General features: G+C 37.4%; 1 protein-coding gene across 1 annotated transcript in view; it reads right to left on the bottom strand.

The window, feature by feature from the left end:
- The window catches only part of MDFIC (MyoD family inhibitor domain containing), a 94,105-nt gene extending 86,517 nt beyond the window's left edge, over positions 1–7,588 (bottom strand). The window contains 1 exon segment of the mRNA XM_049778387.1: positions 7,519–7,588. Coding sequence (XP_049634344.1) covers positions 7,519–7,588 — 70 coding nt within the window.
- Positions 7,589–19,168: the final 11,580 nt, after the last annotated feature.

The raw sequence follows: 19,168 nt of genomic DNA, 5'->3' as shown, positions 1-19,168 counted from the left end.
CTACTCTTACATATTTCCTGTAATGTAATTCAATTACAGAACGTTAAATCTTTCACTAACTAATTCACTAAGAAGTAGAGAACTGGTCTAGTAATTAGTAAAATACTCAATATTCTTTAATAACGTCCCCTCCTGCCCCAATTGATGGATGATTTATCATTCATCTCTAAACTTCAGTTCTAGAACTATGCTTCTTGCTCCAACTAAAATCAAAAATTTCTCTTGAGGAGCCAGAGAAATAATAAAGGAGGCAAGGTGCTTGCCTTGCCTGCAGCTGACCCCAAGTCCTATCAGAGAAATCACTAAGCAACGCCATGAGCATTGCCAGGTTTGCACACCCCCATAAAAGTTTCCTTAATAAGGTTTTCCTTAAAAAGCCAGTCAAGTCTCCCCTACAGTCCTATGATTATATTTTCTTGTACCTCTATGAGAACATCTAGAAGTCACTCTTTCTTGTAAGTCCAGTATTAAAAGTTTCTGTTTACCTCTATCCTCTTTTAAAGCCTCCAATTTCATTCATCAATAGAATTCTCTATACCTATCCTATTTTAGCAAGGTTCAATATACCTGTAGGGGTAAGTGGGAAGGAGAGAAAGAATATTTATACAACATCCAAGTAAGACAGAAATAAACATTGTGAGGCAGGACCAGCCAGAGATGTACAAAGAGTAGGATCACCTCAGCTCATAACGTAACTAAGTAGTTGTTGTTGTTTTTTTCAGACCAGACAGTTCAACCTCTCTAAAGGCTTTCTTAAACATATATACTTAAACCTTCCCCAAAATTTTGCTTCTTAATTATTTCTTCTGTCTCCTGTTTTTCTCCCAAATTACTCTGTTCTCTTTACTTATTTTCTTCTTTTTCTTATCCAGGAAAAATGAACATGTCCAGCTGATAAGCCTTCCATTTCTATATCTAAAATTACAAAATAATTATTAGTTTCCTTAGTCACATAAATAGGCCTGCATGTTCGAATGTACTTGAAAATGCCCTCAAATTTTCTTCCAAATCTAGACAAATTTCTTGGTGTTCTGGCTAAACCTGTTCTTTCTCAATAAGATTCTATTTGACTTAATTTTGTTCTTGATTATTAATATTTGGATACCAATGTTATAAAAGTATGTTCTCTATGATTTATCTTTGTAAGTATATTCAATATAACAAAAGCCCAACAATCTTTGGAAATTAATTATAAAATTAAATAAAAGGTACCAGTTTCTGGGAGATATTATAATCTAGGTTCCAAAGTACAATTTACAAATGCAATTCATTCGCAAATTAATGGCATTTTTACTATGTCTTTTCTTATTATACTAAATGTTCATCTCCAAACAGAACTTTCAGAAGACAGGTCAAGAATATCTACTGAGATTTATAGAAGTATGTAAATACATATTTGCTTACTCTTTCTTAATTTTTTAACTATTATGTTTGCATTTTGTAATATTGACCAAAATCTGTACCTTGATATGCAATTTTAGAAGGTAGTCTGGATTGCACCTGGCAGAATTCATGTATTTTTTTTTTATTTCCTGGCTCCATACTTAGGGATCTGTCTTTGCAGCAATCAAGGCACCTTTTGAAATGCTAGAACAGAACTGGGGCTGGCAGAGTACAAGTCTTACCACCTGTACTATCTCTCCATAAATACAATTTTAAAAAGGAACTCTCTTTTATGATAAAAAAAAAACTATTATTTATTTTTACTAATTAGATTTTATGATAAATATTAAGGATAGGGCCAGGGGAAGGCCAAAGTGTTGGAGCACCTCCCTTGCTGTGTTCTATGCCTTGCTCTACATGGTTCCATGCTTTTCACTATTTGGCTTTCCAAATGCCACATGGTATAGTCCTGGTAGCCCCAACATTGCCAGACAGAAGCACTCCAGAGTTGGACCTAGTACTAACAGAAGTGGCTCTCTGATGCTTTGAACACTGCTTATGAGATGTCCCAAAAAGCATTCTGAGGTCAGAATTCATATTGAATAGACATAAAGTTTTGTCTGAAAGCTCTCAGACCGAAAGGGGAACATTTTTAAACTTTTTTTTTAGATTTTCTCTTCAAAAAAGGTAATAAATCATTTAAGCGTAGCAGTAAAATATATCTTTTAGATAATAATCTCTAAAACACTGATTCCCAGTAAGATTCCCAGTATATCAGATTTTTTTAAAATGCAAGTTCTAGGGACAGAGAGATAGCACAGCAGTAGGGTAGTTGCCTTGCACGCAGGCGATTCAGGAGATTGGTGGTTCAAATTCCAGCATCCCATATGATCCCCCAGGCCTGCCAGGAGCAATTTGTAAGCACAAAACCTGGAGTAACACCTGAGTGCCACCGAGTGTGACCCAAAACCAAAAATAAATAAATAAATAAATAAATAAACAAGCAAATAAATAAAATAAAATGCAGGTTGTTAACTTTTAAATCCAGAGAGTCCTTTATTTTAATGATCTAGAGTCACAAATGCCAGCTATCTGAAGACCTGAGTGTCCCCAACACATCACTACTGACAATCTGGGCCTGGCATTTCTTAATCCTGGGGGGCTGTCCTACCCCTTCATTGTCAGATGCACCAACCCCCTCTGTTAAGACCATCAAATATGCTTTTAGACAGTGTCAAATCTCTCTTGGGGTGGACCAAAAACCCTCAATAGATCTCTGGTAAGAAACAGAAGTTGCCCAAGCACAACACACTTTGAGAAATGTTAGACTTCATCAAAAGAATAAAATATGATAAAAGTAGACACATATGTTATTATATACATATACTGTATTAATGAAATAAACACATAGCCCATAAAAGAAAATACCTTAGCCATTATAAACTCCTGACAATTCAGCTAAGTTTCTAAGTCAAAGCTCTTCGTTTATAATTTCGCCATGAAGATTTTCTCCCCAGCTTCTATTTTAAATTATTTTTAATTAACTTCACTGGCATTTTGCATCCTGCTATGAAAAGTCTGCCTAATAGTCTCAAAGGACTCTCCCAAGAGAGAAGAGTGCATTAAATCACACATTATCACATTAAAGTACATTCCAGCACTCACAGTCCAACTGTCTATATCTTGGCAAATGCAATGGGGAAGGGTGGGAGGGTGAGAGAGAGAAACAGGAACAGTTTCAAGTAATATACTATCCAAAGCCTGAAAGAGTCCTATTGATTTTCTACTTAAACCGCATTTCTCAAAACATGAATTTGACAATCTGAGCTCCCACCCTCCTTTCTATTAATTGTATGAGATTTTATTTATGCAAGCCCCTCACATTTTTTAGACATCCTAAAAAGTGCATCCATTTGACTAAGCTATTTCTCAAAGTTCTACTAGTGGCATGTACTAATTTTTAAATGAATCACTTAATAAAAAGGCTCTTTTGTCTAGATGAATTCTAGTAACAGTGGTACAACAAAGTAACTACCTAAATTTCCAATGTTATTTAAAAACATAATGACTTTTATGATACTATATTAAAAAATAAGAAAAGAAAACATGACCATTAGCTCTATTTCCTTAAAAATAGACTGGAGACACTACAGTAAGTAAGGCACTTGTCTTGCACTTGGCAAATCCCTAGACTGCTATATACCCTTCAGAGCCCACTAAGAGTAGCCCCTGAGTATATAGCCAGGGGTAAGTTCTGAATGCATGCACCTATGGCCCCTAAACAACAACAACAACAACAACAACAACAACAAATAGCTCAAATTTGCCTTTACCTCTAAAGATAATTACACAGGCACTTAGCAGAAGAAACAAAAAAAAGTCAATCTTTCAAAAATTAGTCATAAACAGGGAAATAGTTTAGAATCATATCCACTTTCTGGTTTCTGTGACAGAGATTGCCAACCAGTTACAACATTTATTTCAAGCCTGAAAGTATAGCTATTTTGTTTGACCTGAACAAAAATTGTATTTAATTATTTGGAAACATTTCAAAAGGAAAAGAAACACATAAAATTATGTTAAAACTTTTCAATATCTGGGGCTGGAGTGGTGGCGCAAGTGGTAGGGTGTTTGGCTTGCACACGCTAACCTAGGATGGACATTGGTTTGATACCCCTGGTGTCCCATATGGTCTTCCAAGCCAGTAGTGATTTCTGAGCATATAGGCAGGAGTAACTCCTGAGTGTCACTGGGTGTGGCTCAAAAACAAAACAAAACAAAACAAAAAAATTTTTTTCAGTTTCTTCTAAAATATTTGAAAATGTTAATCAAATTTGCAACAATAAACTAGAGGTAAAAAATACTATCTTGAACCTGGCCCATCATCAATTCCCAATCTCCTTTGCTTTTTACCTTTTACCATCTATACTGCTATGAGCATATGAGTTATGGCCAGACATAATAATTCTCAATAAAATAGTTTTTTTTTGGTTTTGTTTTGGCCACATCCACTGGTGCTCAAGACTTTGTGCTTAGAAACCACCAATGCCGGTACTCAGGGGACCATATAAAACATGGGTTTGCTTCATGTATGAATATATCTTAACCCTGTATTTTCTCTCCAGCCCAATAGTTTTTTAGTTTGTTTTCTTTTGTTTTAGGGTCACCCCAAAGTGATTTACTCTTGATGATATTGATCACTCCTGGGTGATTCTGATTCACCCACAGGATTGGGTGAATTGTGGGGAGGGGATTACTTCTTCTAAGGCTTGGGGGACCATACATGCTCTAAGAAAGGAATGTACTCTAGGAGAAGCAAACTTCCTACCCTCTGGTCCTAAAAAGCTTGTTTATACTTTCAGAGCAGCAGGATTTTGTTTGTTAAATCACAACAAATGGGTGGAAGTTTTAAAGAGTGTTATATACTCATAATGCTTCATAACATTGACCACTAGTAAATAGAATATAGTTTTGAACTATCTACCTAAAGGTAAGTAGGAAAGAATTCTGGGGATAATAGGCATTTCATACTAGAACTTGCTTAGAGTTGTTTCCAAGTTTACGGTTTCATGGCTTTGGTCAACAGTAGCATTACATCATAAATATGTTGAGGTTATAGTAAATGTTTTATTGTACATCTATACATGTTTAGCTTTGTCCTTTTTCTTCCTCTTCGTGAAAATATTTATCTCTATTAACTCCTCTAAATACTGCACTTTTCCTCACTTTAATATCTAAGAATCAATTAACTCAGGAGCAATATACTATCACATACGACATTCTTTTTTTTTTTTTTTTTTTTTTTGGTTTTGGGTCACACCCAGCGGTGCTCAGGGGTTACTCCTGGCTGTCTGCTCAGAAATAGCTCCTGGTAGGCAGGCACGGGGGACCATATGGGATACCTGGATTCGAACCAACCACCTTAGGTCCTGGATCAACAACTTGCAAGGCATTCTTTTAAAATGATGACAAAGAATCCAGAGACAGGAAAATTAAGAAAACAAATCTTGAAGAAAATCTTATGATAGAATGGGGGCAGGCAAACCTTCACTGATGACTTCACTCAGAAGCCAAAAGAAACATGGGAATCTACTATCTCTTGAGATATATTCTCTGTCTACTCCAGGCTATTCATACATATACACTCATATATAGATACATATACACTCATATATAGATGTATATGTGTACCCATGTATATGTGCATAAATGTTGCCTTATGAAACCTGCCTATTTTGTGACAGAGTATTTTAACAAGTCTGAGTGTTTTTAGAAAAATATGTAATAGAAAAACAATATGGCATCACATTATTGAAACCAAGTCAATTTTCAGGTATAATAATACAACCTAAAATAATTCTCATACTGACAAGTCTATGTCAAAACCATTTTTCTTGGGGAGAGGGGGCACATCTCCTAAGCATGAGGCAGTTCTTAGGGGTTACTCCTGGCTCTGCATTCAGAAATTACTCCTGGCATGATCGGGAGACAACTTTGATGCCAGGAATCAAACTAGGGGTCAGCATGTGCAAAGCAAATGCTCTACCCACTGTACTATCTCTCTGGCCCCAAGACCATAATTTTTGGTTCTTTTTGAGGCATTCACAGATGTCCAGTGTTATAAAACTCATGTCACATGAAACCTTGTAGCTCTGCAACTCACATGTCTGCCAAAGAACACCACCAGTTCTAGTAGTGAGTTTCCTTTGAAATGTATACTATTATTGTATATCCTATAAACAACAACTCTTTCCAAAGTCTTTTTTTTTCTGTTGTGATCTACATTGATTTATGACATAAACATTAAGTCCAAAACAATGATTTTTGAATTTTGATGCACAATTGTGGCATATAAAGCCCATCCACTTGACTAGTGAGGGCATGTCTAGTAACAGGAAAAAGACAGTGTGGACAAAACTTGGTGCAAAACATGAAATGCTTGAGTAGAGGGGGAATTGTTTATCGTTTGTGATCTCTGTTTAGAAAATGAGTCACTATTCTAAGGCAATAAACAATAATAACCGTAACTTAGTTTAACAGCCCTGGAGGCCAGGACCTTTTCATTTAACCAGGGATGTGCTCTGCAGTTTATATTTGTAGACCATGGTGTTAACTTGTTTTCCCACTTTGTCAAACAGCCTTAAAAAGAATCCCCAAAGTCAATACCTTTATGTAAAGAAATAAAAAGACTTCGTAAATACCAGTAATCGCTGTAAGCAAGATATGCTTACAGTCAAGACTAGAAACCAAAGTTTCTGAGCCCTTGGAAAATTATTCCCTTTTTCACCAGTCACAGAACTTTATAAAAGCGACAACACTTAGGAAGAGTAAGTCCTGGATCCCTGAAACCAGTGAAAACCAAACATGGTTGGAGAAGAAAGGCATTGTCTGACTTGTTTATAACCTTGTGGAGAATAAGAAGTCTCTCAAAAACAAGAGCTTTTTCTTTATTGGCTGTGTGTGTTTACACCTTGGAAGAACACAAGGAGCTCATTCATTCTTGAAAAGTGTTTTGTTTTGTTTTGTTTTCTAAAGCATGTTTGGGTTTGGGGGTCATCTCTTTTTGTTTCAAAACAAAACTGTTATTGAAAACGCATGTCTGAACCATTCCAAAAACGGTTGGTCTCAAAAAACCTGGATTCTACCACTGGGTAGGTTGCAAGAAAGCGCTCAAGCGACAGAAAAAGAAAAGGGCCAAGTTCTCATCCGGGGAGCATCAGCAACTTGCTAAAGGAACACTGGAGACAACAGACTCCTTTTGAATTCCCCACTTCTGAATTTCAGAGCCCCCCAATCAACCCCCCAAAATGCTTAGGAAGCAAGCTGGCCATCCTGTCTCCGCCGTCCAAAGGAAGGGGGAGTGGAGGGACGCAGGGCTCCCGCCCTCTTTATCCTGTTGTTGATCCAGGACAGGAATCCTGGAGAACTCGCTAGAGTAATGCTAACTATGCAAAAGTTCACTGTGCCGCCGAGGCCGGGAATCCGTCGTGGAGGACCAACCCTCCAGCCTCCCCCGCAGTCCCCCGAATGCTGAATGCGTCTTAAAATGCCACCAGTCCCCCACCACCACCACTCCCACCACCCAAGCTTGCAGCTTGCAAGCGCACTCACGCACTCACTCACTCACTCACTCACCCAGGGCCGGAGCCCCCAGCCGGCCGCCGGCCGCCGGCCCGGGAGCAGCCGCTTCGCCCGCGCTGGACATGGGCCGCCCCGGAGCACGTCCGCGCGCTCGCCGCTGGCCGCCAAGCTCAGCTGCCCCGCGGGACGGACGGACGTGCGACAGGCTGCTAAATGCGGGGTGCAGGGAACCGACGGCTTCTGGCGGAAAAGAAAAAAAAAGTGTTTTTAGAGACGAGCACACCACCAACCCCGGCAGGACGGTCCCTCCTCCTCCGCTTCCCTCCCCGGAGCAAACCCCACCCCGGGGAAGTTTTGATTTGAAACGGGCGAAGCAAACTGTCAGCGGCAAGGCAAGGCAAGGCAAGGCAAGGCAAGGCACTAGCGCACGGTCTCAGCAACTAGGGGTCGGTAGCGGGAGGGCTGGAAAAGGGGGTTTGGAGAAGGGATCCAGAATAAGGGTGCAAAACCCCAGGAGATCACCTACCTGGGCATTCCCTCCAACCCCTGCCCCCAGACTCTGCTGCTGCCCCCCAAAAGTTAGAGAGGCTCCAGCAGCTGCATCTCGCCCCGGTGGCCTTGATGGCAGCCCCGGCACGTCCCAGCCGCCTCCCCAGGGTTCAGCCCAGACTCCACCACCGTGGCTGCAAGGACGCTGCGGCGGCTCTGACTGTGCGCTCTCCGCCCCCTCTTTCCAGCCAGCTCACTCGGGCCAGTTCCCCAGCAGCAGGAACACCACCCACCCCACCCCCCCCCAGGCCCCTGTCCCCCGCCACCTCTCCTTCACTCACTCCCAAAACACTTCTCCCACAGTGGCTCCTTTTCATCACATCCGGATTGAGGAGGCCTCGAACTCCTGGCGGGCAGCTGGGGGCGGTGCCACTGGGATTCAGCCTCGTGTTCTTTGGCCCCTGGGCCTGTCTGGGTCAGGAGGCCAAAGTCCAGCTGACGAGGCTGACTTGGCCCGACACCAGAGACTCTTTCTGAGACTGGAAAAGAAGGTCCTTTGGTTCTTTACTTGCCTGGCATAGAGTCACTCACTGGTCACCTCTTACTGGGAACTTTTCTTCCCAGTCCTGCTTCAGATCTGCAGAATCTCTGGGAGTGCCTTAAAGGAAGAAGAAACAAAGGACCAGAATATTAGAGTTTCCTGGCAGCACAAAGTGTGGAGTCGAAACCCTGACCCTTGGCTGAATGTTTGACCTTTTAATTCCAGATTCTAAAATGATCTTACGCTGTTTTTTAATATTGTGTTTATTTTGGTCAGGCAGGATCCTGGATCAGGTCAAACTAGTTATAGCTCGAATCCCCAGGAGACTTGCAAGGGTGACACTCTTGGGCTTGTCCAACAGGTCCCCTAAGGCTGTTCTGATGCTGCTGATTGCTGTGGCAAGCTACCCTTGTTGAGAAGTGGAAAGTTTATCCAAGCTCCATTTATTAAGTAAATGAATGACTGCAGCTTAATCTGATCAGTCCAGAATAGCACATAGGTATTTTCAGAGAGTACTTTAATATACATGGATAACTTTGGCCCTTTTAAGTAAAATGCAAAAGTCTTTGTTGAAAACTAAAAAACTCATTCTTTGAGTCCCTAGGAAAAAAGGGGATTCATACACAAATTGTTATCAAAATTGAAGAAAATATATATTAGATTCATGCTCTTTCTAAGGAGTATCATTATATCCTAAAAACCTCATTTCTTCAACAACAAAAAAGTTGGGATAGATTCTAGCCAAGTCCCCCAAGCCTGCCAGGAGCGATTTCTGAACTTAGAGCCAGGAGTAACCCCTGAATGCTGCCGGGTAACCCTCGAAATGCCAAAACAAACAAACAAAAAAGATTTAAAAAAAAAATGAATCTTCTCAAAGAGTCACTGCCCCGAAACCTACTTTTAATTAACCTAAAACACAAGGCCTTGAAGTTTCTGAGATCTGATTCTATACTGTCTAAGTGAAAAATGACATTTTTCTCTATGGCCTCTGAGAATTGCTTCTTTTTCAACTTACAAATTCTGGAAATAGTGTGTATAAAAGAGTTTAAACTGATCTGAGAGTGTACCGTGAGCCCCAACTACCTAGAATCCATTTCACAGGAACTAATAGATTCTGAGGGTGACTGTATTACCGTTAAAGAATAAACATTTCTGAAGTTTCAAGGTCTACTATAGCATAATCTGTAAATCCACAAAGGATGGAAAGCAGCTGCTCTGGAATATTCTATTTTATCCCTTATATCTTCTTATTTCTTTATTTTTTAATCCACTCAGTAAGATGTTCATCATATGAATATCAAGTTATAAATAGCACTTTCTTCTAGAAAGCCATGTTAGTAAATATTTGTTAATAATTCGACACCAGACTTAATTTTGCTCACCATGGTAAAAGATTCAGCAAATAGTCCATCAAATTTAAACATTACATTTTATATTTTAATGGGGGAAAACTAAATCAATTAGATACTAGGTTTAAAAGATAACTCAATGCACAGAAGACTGCATACAGGACCTCAGATTAGATCCCTAGCACCTCTGGACACCAAATACCACAAAAGAAGCAAAGGAGTAATTCCTCAATACCACCATTACTGTGTTCCCTCCTCCTTAAAAAATGTATTAGGAACATATGAATAGCTATGTAGTGATTCACCGATTAGTCAGAAATAAAGACTAGCAATGTCACTCAGTTGTAACCTCATATTATGCTACTATGCATAATTGAGGCAGATATCCAATCCCTGGTACCATCAGTACCACCCACCCCCAAAAAGAAAAAGAAAGAAAAATAGTTAAGGCTTTGGTTAGCTCTGTGGCTTTAGTTAGTCAGACTCTCTATGCTTTGGTTGTCTCATAAAATGACAAAGATAAAAGAAACATGGTAGGTTATCATAGGAGTTGATAATTCTATAGAACTTGAAAAACGTCAATTGGGGAGATTACTCGTCAATTTTATCAGTATCACCACTTCATTCTCCATTGGTAGCACTGAGCATAGCACAATGACTATATCACAGGGACTAAGTTAAAACACCTAGTGACCATGTCAATCATTTTGCCTAAATTATCTCAAAAGATGTCTATGAGTAACTTGTTAGAATTTAGAAATTAAATCTCTCCTACTTCCTTAAATTACTTGGGTTTTCCCTCTGGGAGAACTTAAATATCCTAAATCTGGTATTCAGTACAACAGGAATTAAGTGTGAGGTTTTAAGAATTTCCCAAGGTGCCCATTTACCCCCATCACTTGCTGTATTTGTTCAGTCTATCTGAGTAAGCATTTCACTTTGTCCCTGATGAGCAATCCAATGGCCCCATCCTCTTTCTTTTATTCAAAAAAAAAAAAAATGCAGTGATGTAGAAAGCAATGTCATGTATTCTGGAATCATAATAGTGAAAATAATAGATAGAGCCATTGCTATCATTGAGTTTTTAGCCAAAAAAAAAAAAAAAGAAATATGGAAACACAGCCACTTACAATGGTACCGAAATTGAATTGCAAGGAATAATCTTAGCATAGTAAATCATGATAATTCTAACAAGGAAGGGTAGTAGGGCAGCCAAACCTCTTTGAAGAACCGAAAAAAGGAATGATCAAGAACTGTAAAATAATGATAAAATGTTAGACAGAAAATAATAGGAAATGATGCTGAAGTGTAGATTTACCATCTTACTTGAATGGAATCTCAACTTCCAACAAAAATAAAAACTACAGTATCAAGTGGCTATTTATAAAAGTCACTGTAGTATAAATTATAAAATAATTTTGAGACACTTAATTGAAACTTGGGGTAATAATAATTAAGAGGCACAGGGTGATAATGGCAATGAGAATGAACCCAAACTAGAAATGGTGAATTAAATTAGAATATGGGAGCTAGGAGAATTAAGGAAAACTTTCAAGTATGTGATCTAATGAATGCTAATAGTATCAGAGATGGGAACATTTAAGAGAAACAGAAATTTTGAAAGCTACTGAGGCAATCAAGTAGATGAGTAAGTACTCTAAGGCTAACTGGAACCACCCAGAATGCAGGGATATAATGATATTGATTATAATTTACTGGCTAAGAGGTCATGAGTACCCAAGATAAATGATGGCTATAAGCAGCAGGTTCAAAATATCTGTACTTTGAAACTCTATTCAAATCTAGGAGTCTACAGTAACTCTCTCCCTTTATTTTCCAGACTTTCAGAATCACCATTATTTAGTTACTATACTGCTTGGTATCCTGCCACTATCTCACCCTTTGGCATTATGTGTTGCTCCTTATTAAGTCATATTTTGTCAGTTCACATTCTACAGTAGCCTGGATAGGTAGAACCTTCCATATAGACCAATTGTGTATCAAAATTGTCACCCTATTACTGGCTCAAAGCCCTATAATAAAGAAATACCAACATGCCTTACAACCATTCCTTCCAAATAGTGTCCACACAAATAAAATTACAATAAAGAACTTGTGTGCATTTTAAAATACTATGACCAGGTAAGCAGGTAAGAGTTTATAATGTATCCCTATGGGCTATTATTGCCATTCATCAGTTACACATTTAGTTTGTACCTACTATGTGCTAGGCCATATGCTAAGTACTAGGGATACAAAAACATGATTTAATATCTTGAAAAATAGTAATTCTAGGCCATTGAGCAGAGGCTTAGCTGCTAGATTTAAAGTGAAGTTAATAAACTTTACATATTTCAAAACCAGAGTTTTACCAATGGGTGTGTATAAATATATATTTGTCTCTACAGATCATTTGCTGGGATATGTGAAGAAAATATTATGATGAACATTAATATTTGTTTTTAAGTTAATTTTTACATTTTATAGCATATGTAACATTAGCACATGATATAATTTATATAATTAAATATTAGAGGCTTACTTTTTTCAAAATGAGTTTAAAGAATTTAAAAGACATACATTTAGTACAATTTCAAATTGTACAAGGTTAGCATTTCCAAAAATAAAATGTGTCACCTATCTAATTTTTGTAGACTCTGACTTAAAAAATCCCCAAACCCAAGGACACAGGAACCAAGAAATAGCCCTAAACCTCTAAATACCTAAAATAACCTTCATGAACTTCACATAGTGCCCACACAAAGGCCATCACTCTCTCAAGTTCTCTATTTTGTGTGTGTGTGTATGTGTGTGTGTGTGTGTGAACATAACCTCTAAACAAACTTAAAAAATTATTTTAGCTCACAAAAAAAAAAATTAGGGCACAGGGGTTTTTTAGGAAGAGAAATTAGCTAAGGGAGCTATTAGGTCAAAAAAAAAATGACAGCAGCAGAAATGATAGCTGACAGAGAAGCAATAGAAGGGAAAATAAACACGTCATAACAACACCTTTGTGAATTCAATTCAGCCAAACAGTGAATGTTCCTAATGAGGGCCTGAGTCATTAAGGAAACATTCGGTTATGTTATTGCTATACTCTTAGTATTTTATAGGAACAGAAATGTTCTTTACATTTTAGAAAAAATTCATCCCACACTGTTCACATAATAAATGCTATTACTTGAAAGGGGAATTTTCTCAGGTTTGGAATTTTTACCAGCAAGGAAATGAACAATCATGATTCTCCAGCAATTTAATTGTTTTCCTCCACCAACTTAATTGAGGAAAAGCTCTGTTTTTCTATAGCTCTTTTCCAAGATGGCAGGTCAGTGGTCAGCTTCTGGCATCCAGTTCTTACTTCAGATTGAGCACTTCTCTTCAGAATTGTTTTGTGTTTTTTTTCTTTAAATTAGAATTGCTTCCACCCTTACTTTTTAAATGTTTGAAAATTATATAGCAGGGACAGCTCCTTTCTTTAGTATGCAAGAAATATAGATCGATGCTCATTGTTGAGGCTCAAATAATTTATTGATTTTTTTTTAGTACAGGTCTAAAGCATTTGCTGGACACTAGAATTTTTAACATATCTACCCTGTTTAAAAACTGTTTTGATCTTCTAGAAGTTCCTTGGTTGTAAAGGTGAGAGAAAAGAGTCAAGAGGGAGAGAGGCACCAGCAACACACAAAGAAAGCAACCCCAAATTGCTCAAGAGTAGGTGGGGACAGTCAAGGTGTGGTTCAGAGAGATGAGGACACCAAACTGAGTTTTGCTGATGAGTCAAAGTTTGCCTATGAAATTGCTTAGAGAACTTCAGATTTTCAGAGAAAACATGTGAACACTCGGTGCAGGAGAAAATCCCCAGAGATATTAAATGACTTGCAGAAACCATTTAGTGGGTTCATTATAGAAATAACACTAAGGGTCTATATTTCTTCATCTGTAACCACTAGCTCTAGTTCTGTGGACAAATAAATCTGTCATTTCTAAGTGATGGTGAAGCAAAGATATACTTAATTGGATACTTAGGAGTTCTAGAAATTTTTCTGTGGTGAAAGTCTGGACAAAGAATTGGACACATAAAATCTCCTGTTGCTAACTTAGTTTGACTTGTTCTTTCCCTCTAAACTCAGTTCAGTGAACTTCTTTGGCCCGGGGCACTTCAGGGTCTTACCTGGCTGTCACTGTATGTATCTGCTTATGTTTGGAAGGAAGGGAGGGGAATTTATAGACAGGCAGTGGCACATGTCAGTTAAGAATGTGAGTAGGATAAAAATGAAAATGGTCATCTCAAAGGTAATAACTTCAAGTATATTTTTCCTTGGTATATAGAATGTGAACCTTACCAAGTATTGTGAAAAATTAGTAAATTTAAGAAACTCTTGAAACCATACATGGGCCTAATGGATCTGCAATTAGAAATAATTGTAGATCAATAACTATGACAAAGATATTGAAGACAATATTAAAGATAGCCTTTAAGCTCATTCTAGTTACAAATACTATGAGGAAAAGCTACTCTAATATTTTTTTAATCTTAATTTTTTATTTTTAATTATAAGAACAAAGATGCAAAGAAAGAGGACAAGGTAAAATTACAATGTAAGGACAATCACCCATAAACAGAATTCTCAGAAGTCCCCTTGCTGATACCTTAATTTTGAACTTTCAGCCAAAGAACATTAAGAAAAATAAAACAGAGCCCTTGTACAATTACTTGTTCCTCAAGTCCCCAGATTGTAGTACATTATAATATTTCTTAGCAGTACACAAAGCAATCTAAAGCCATAAAACTTATGTAACTCCTTAAACATGGAAGGCATATTATTTTTTTTACATTTCCATGCACATGCATATTAGTTTAAGTTAACCTCAAAAGTTTAAGTGTTTTTTTTTTAAGGATTAGAGTCAAAGGAGCACTGTAAAAATGGTGTGAGTGGCAATTATTGTTTGCATAAGCCCACCAAAATATGAGGGACATGGAAAGGAATTTAGGACATGGCCTAAATACAATGAGACCCTACCCCTGAAGTTTCCTGGCATAAGACCAACTTTAGGCTCCAGGCAAACTAGTTTGTCCAATCCAAGTCATTGTCTGTAGTGCAAATACACTTTTATTTTTCACACAGTCTCTGTTGTTGGTATCATGTTTCTGTATTAAAGATCCTAGAATCTGCATATCCTACATGGAAGTCAGGATGTGGAGAGTCCTCTAAAGCTATTCTAATTTAATGTCTGCATTTTTCAGAATGTTATACTAATAACTGGACACAAAATAAGAACTACAGCATTCTAATTAAACTATACTGTTCTTTTAGGGAAACAAAAAAGCTTTCTTGAATATCCTCCCACTGTTCATTCTCTCTTCTAATATGAACAAATTCTGACCACCACTGCCCTGCTGTTTCCATCTACCCCCACAGACTCTCAAAGCCCCATCATAATCTCTTGTTATTTAAGTTGCCCAGTTTCAATGTCTGTGAATTTATACCAAAGTTTATATGGACTACATTTGATTAAATACTTAAAACACAAATATAAATAAGTTAAGCTCACTCATAAATATAGAGGAATAGGGGGCCAGGTGGTGGCGCTGGAGGTAAGGTGCCTGCCTTACCTGCGCTAGCCTAGGACGGACCGCGGTTCGATCCCCCGGCGTCCCATATGGTCCCCCAAGCCAGGAGCGACTTCTGAGCGCATAGCCAGGAGTAACCCCTGAGCGTCACCAGGTGTGGCCCAAAAACCAAAAAAAAAAAAAAAAAAATATATATATATATATATATATATATAGAGAGAGAGAGAGAGAGAGAGAGAGAGAGGAATAGACCACAGCAAAGAAAAAAAATCCTGAAAAGTAAAAATAAAATAACAGTAACTAACTATACATCACATCTACTTGTTTCAGTTTGTTACTAAAGAAATTCTACTAAATCGAAGCAGTTTAGTATTATTGTAATATGCATTCTACTATTTTATTAATATAACATTGGTATACAAGTGTATACAAGTTTATTGTAGTACTTAGAACAATGGACAAACTATGGATGTCCAGAGAGATGCATCTAGTCCCCTAGTCCAGCATCAGACAACCATAAAAGGAATCTGTCCCTTTAAATAGGACACCACATCTTTAAATAACCCCAATCGTGATTGCTTCTGAGTCTACAAAACCCTCCCCAGGGTTGGCATTTGGAGGAGACAGTTTATAGAATCCATTGGCAGTTGGAAGAGAGAGTTGGAGAAGCAAGAGGAGAGTTTGATAGCAGTTGGATAATACCAAACCCAGCTCTTTGTCTCTCTCTTGGCCTTGGGGTTTGTCATAGGACCCTAGGCTTCTCTAATAAATAATACTGTGATATTTGTCAGAGTCTTTCCTGCAAGGCCTCATGGACTCCAGCAGCATGGGTCCATCTTCCCAGCAGATCTGATCTGACAGATGTACATCATCAGATAAATAGAAAAAAGGAAGGTTGATAGATAGATAGATGATAGATAGATGATAGATAGATGATAGATAGATAGATAGATAGATAGATAGATAGATAGATAGATAGATAGATAGATAGATAGATAGATAGATAGATAGATAATAGACAGATGTATATATACACAATGGAATACTATGCAGTCATAAGAATAGATTAAATCATGCAGACTGCTGAAACAGGAATGGAACGAAAGGGTGTCATGATGAGTGAAATATGTCAGAAGGACCCAGACAAATACGGAATGATAACACTGGGCTATGGCGTGTAGTTAAACTAAACAAGGGAGTAGACAGAATGAAATGATAACAAAACTTACCTCTAGATTACAAAACCAAAAATATGAAACAAGGTGAGGAAGTGGGTAGGATGGAACAATGAAATAAGGTAAAGACATTGGTAGAGGTCTTGAGGATTTTGGTGCTGGTAAAGTAGTACCTGTTTACATCAGAACTATGAACATTTACAATTATAGATGTGGCTTAAACTGTATTAATTAAAGTGCTCCATATTAGTTTGTTTTGGAGTCACACGCATCACTCGGGACTTATTCTTGGCTCTGTCCTCAGGACCACTTTTGGCAGTACTCAGTAGACCATATGGGTGTGACAATGGGGATCAAGTATATGTTAGCTGCATGCAAGGCAAGTGCCTTACCCACTGTACTATTTTTCGGGCTCCAAAAAGTTTTTTTTAATGTACAAATGTATATGTTCCATTGCTATTGAGAACACAAGTCCAACATCAAAGTGCCAATATCTTTCTGCAACAATCCATTGAATCCTTTCAGTCCATTCTCCCATTACTTGGTTACCTTAATTTGTGATCAAAATCTAATGAATAGTTTTCATTAGACATTGTCTATTCCCTGGCATTTTTCTCTTTATATGTTACATCTGAGTCAGGTTATTTAGTGTTTGTCTTTCTTCTTCTGACTTATTTCTCTTATCACAACTCCTTTTAGGTACATTAATATATAGCAAAAGGCAAAAATTTTATCTTTTCTTATAACCAAGTAGTAGTATATAGTATTATTGTTGTTTTTTTGACTTATTTATTCATTACATATCTATTGTTGGTTACTTGAATTGATTCCAGTTCTTAATATTATAAATAACAATGTTTATATATATTTTTGAATGCATACTTTTGTGTTCGGAGAAAATTGTATGAAGAACTGCCCAGAGCAACAGAACTGGAGTTAGACAAAAGTCCTAGATACATGGAAAAAGAAGTTTCATCCATGACAAAGCATTTGGAACATCAAAGAACAAAAAGCTGCCCTATCATTTAAGCTCTGTAGGGGAAAAATGAAAAACTTTGTAAATTCCTCTCCTTAATTGTAAATCTAGGTGTAGGTATCTCCTGAGAATGTCATAAATAGCAGCAGAAAGTCATATCTGGGATTTTATTCTTGTTGCTCAGAGAACAGATTCAGACAGAGCAGAGTGAGCACAGGAAAAGATTTCATCACGGGCTATTGGCCCATCATGGAATCAATGGAAGAAACTCCCTTATAGATTATTTTCTCTACACACACACACACACACACACACACACACACACACAAACACACACACACACACACACACACACAAACACACACACACATCAAATGTCTTGAAAAAAAAACGGAAAGAAATCTTCAAATCAAAATCCTCTCTGCCTCCTTCTTGAAAAACAGCAGAAAATGGCTAAAACTGGCAATGGGATGAATGAATAAAAATGAAGTTCTTTAGAAATCAATTTTAATGGTAGAGAAATGGAGAGAATAAATGAAAATTAACAATTATGAATAAAATCAATGCAATACATCAAATACAACACACACAAATGAAATATTAAATGACATGAGAAAGGAAAAGGCAGGAGTAGAGAGTTTCCCATTGAAAGAGATAGAAGTTAGGGCCTGGGACAGCTCTTTGCTATAGTGTTGCCTTGTGGGTATGAGAGCATGAGTTCAACCCCCCAACATTTCTCTATATGTTAAGCAATCCCAGCAGCCATGCCTCTGGGCACCCTGGGGGCCTCAAAATGGAGTGTGTTATCTCTAGGCAATACAACCAAAACTGCACATACTATGACAAATGTACGCAACCTACTGACTGTGATCATCACAAGAGTGCAAGTATCACAAACAAGTTGCAACTCTAGCAAGCACAGCAACTAAGATGCAAGCACCTCACCTTATCTGTCATCCCCAGAGAGTACCACAATCAAGTGCGCAGTCCTTAATATGTGCAACCCCTTTCCCTACAGTCCACAGCAAGCAAGCAACAACAACAAAATAAAAAGGGCTGGTTGAAGTAAAAATGAAATTTAATGTAATTCTTTTAAAAAGCTATGATAAAATTCCATGCAGAGATACTGCTTGTTAAAAATAAATGAAAATTAAAATGTGATATCTGAGAAAATGAATTTGAAAAAAGAGCAAATAATAAAAGTGAAGCAAAAATTTGAGTAATGACTCATTGCAAGAGGAGATAGATATAATATTAAACAAAAATAAGAGACTCTTCAAGAACTACTAGCATTTTTTATAAGATAGAACTAGTAAAAGAAAAATACTAGTATAGTTATATATATTATCTATAGGTTTGATATATATTCTAGTATTCTATATGTGGAATATACATATATAAACCAAAAAAGTAAAGGGAAAGAAAAGAGTTTGGAGTCAAGAAATAATAGTGCGAGTATTCCAAACTTAAAATAAAGAAACCTTCCATTCAACCAAAACTCTACCTTGCAATATAATTATTTAAATATGAAGGTGAAAAGATTTATTTTTCCCAGAAAAAGCAAAAACTAATTAATCTCATCATTACCTGACCTTTTGAGAA

Source organism: Suncus etruscus, chromosome 1 (assembly GCF_024139225.1).
Source record: "Suncus etruscus isolate mSunEtr1 chromosome 1, mSunEtr1.pri.cur, whole genome shotgun sequence".
NCBI classification, from domain to species: Eukaryota; Metazoa; Chordata; class Mammalia; order Eulipotyphla; family Soricidae; genus Suncus; species Suncus etruscus.
The sequence above is the reverse complement of the archived record's forward strand: the minus strand, read 5'-3'. Positions and strand labels throughout refer to the sequence as shown.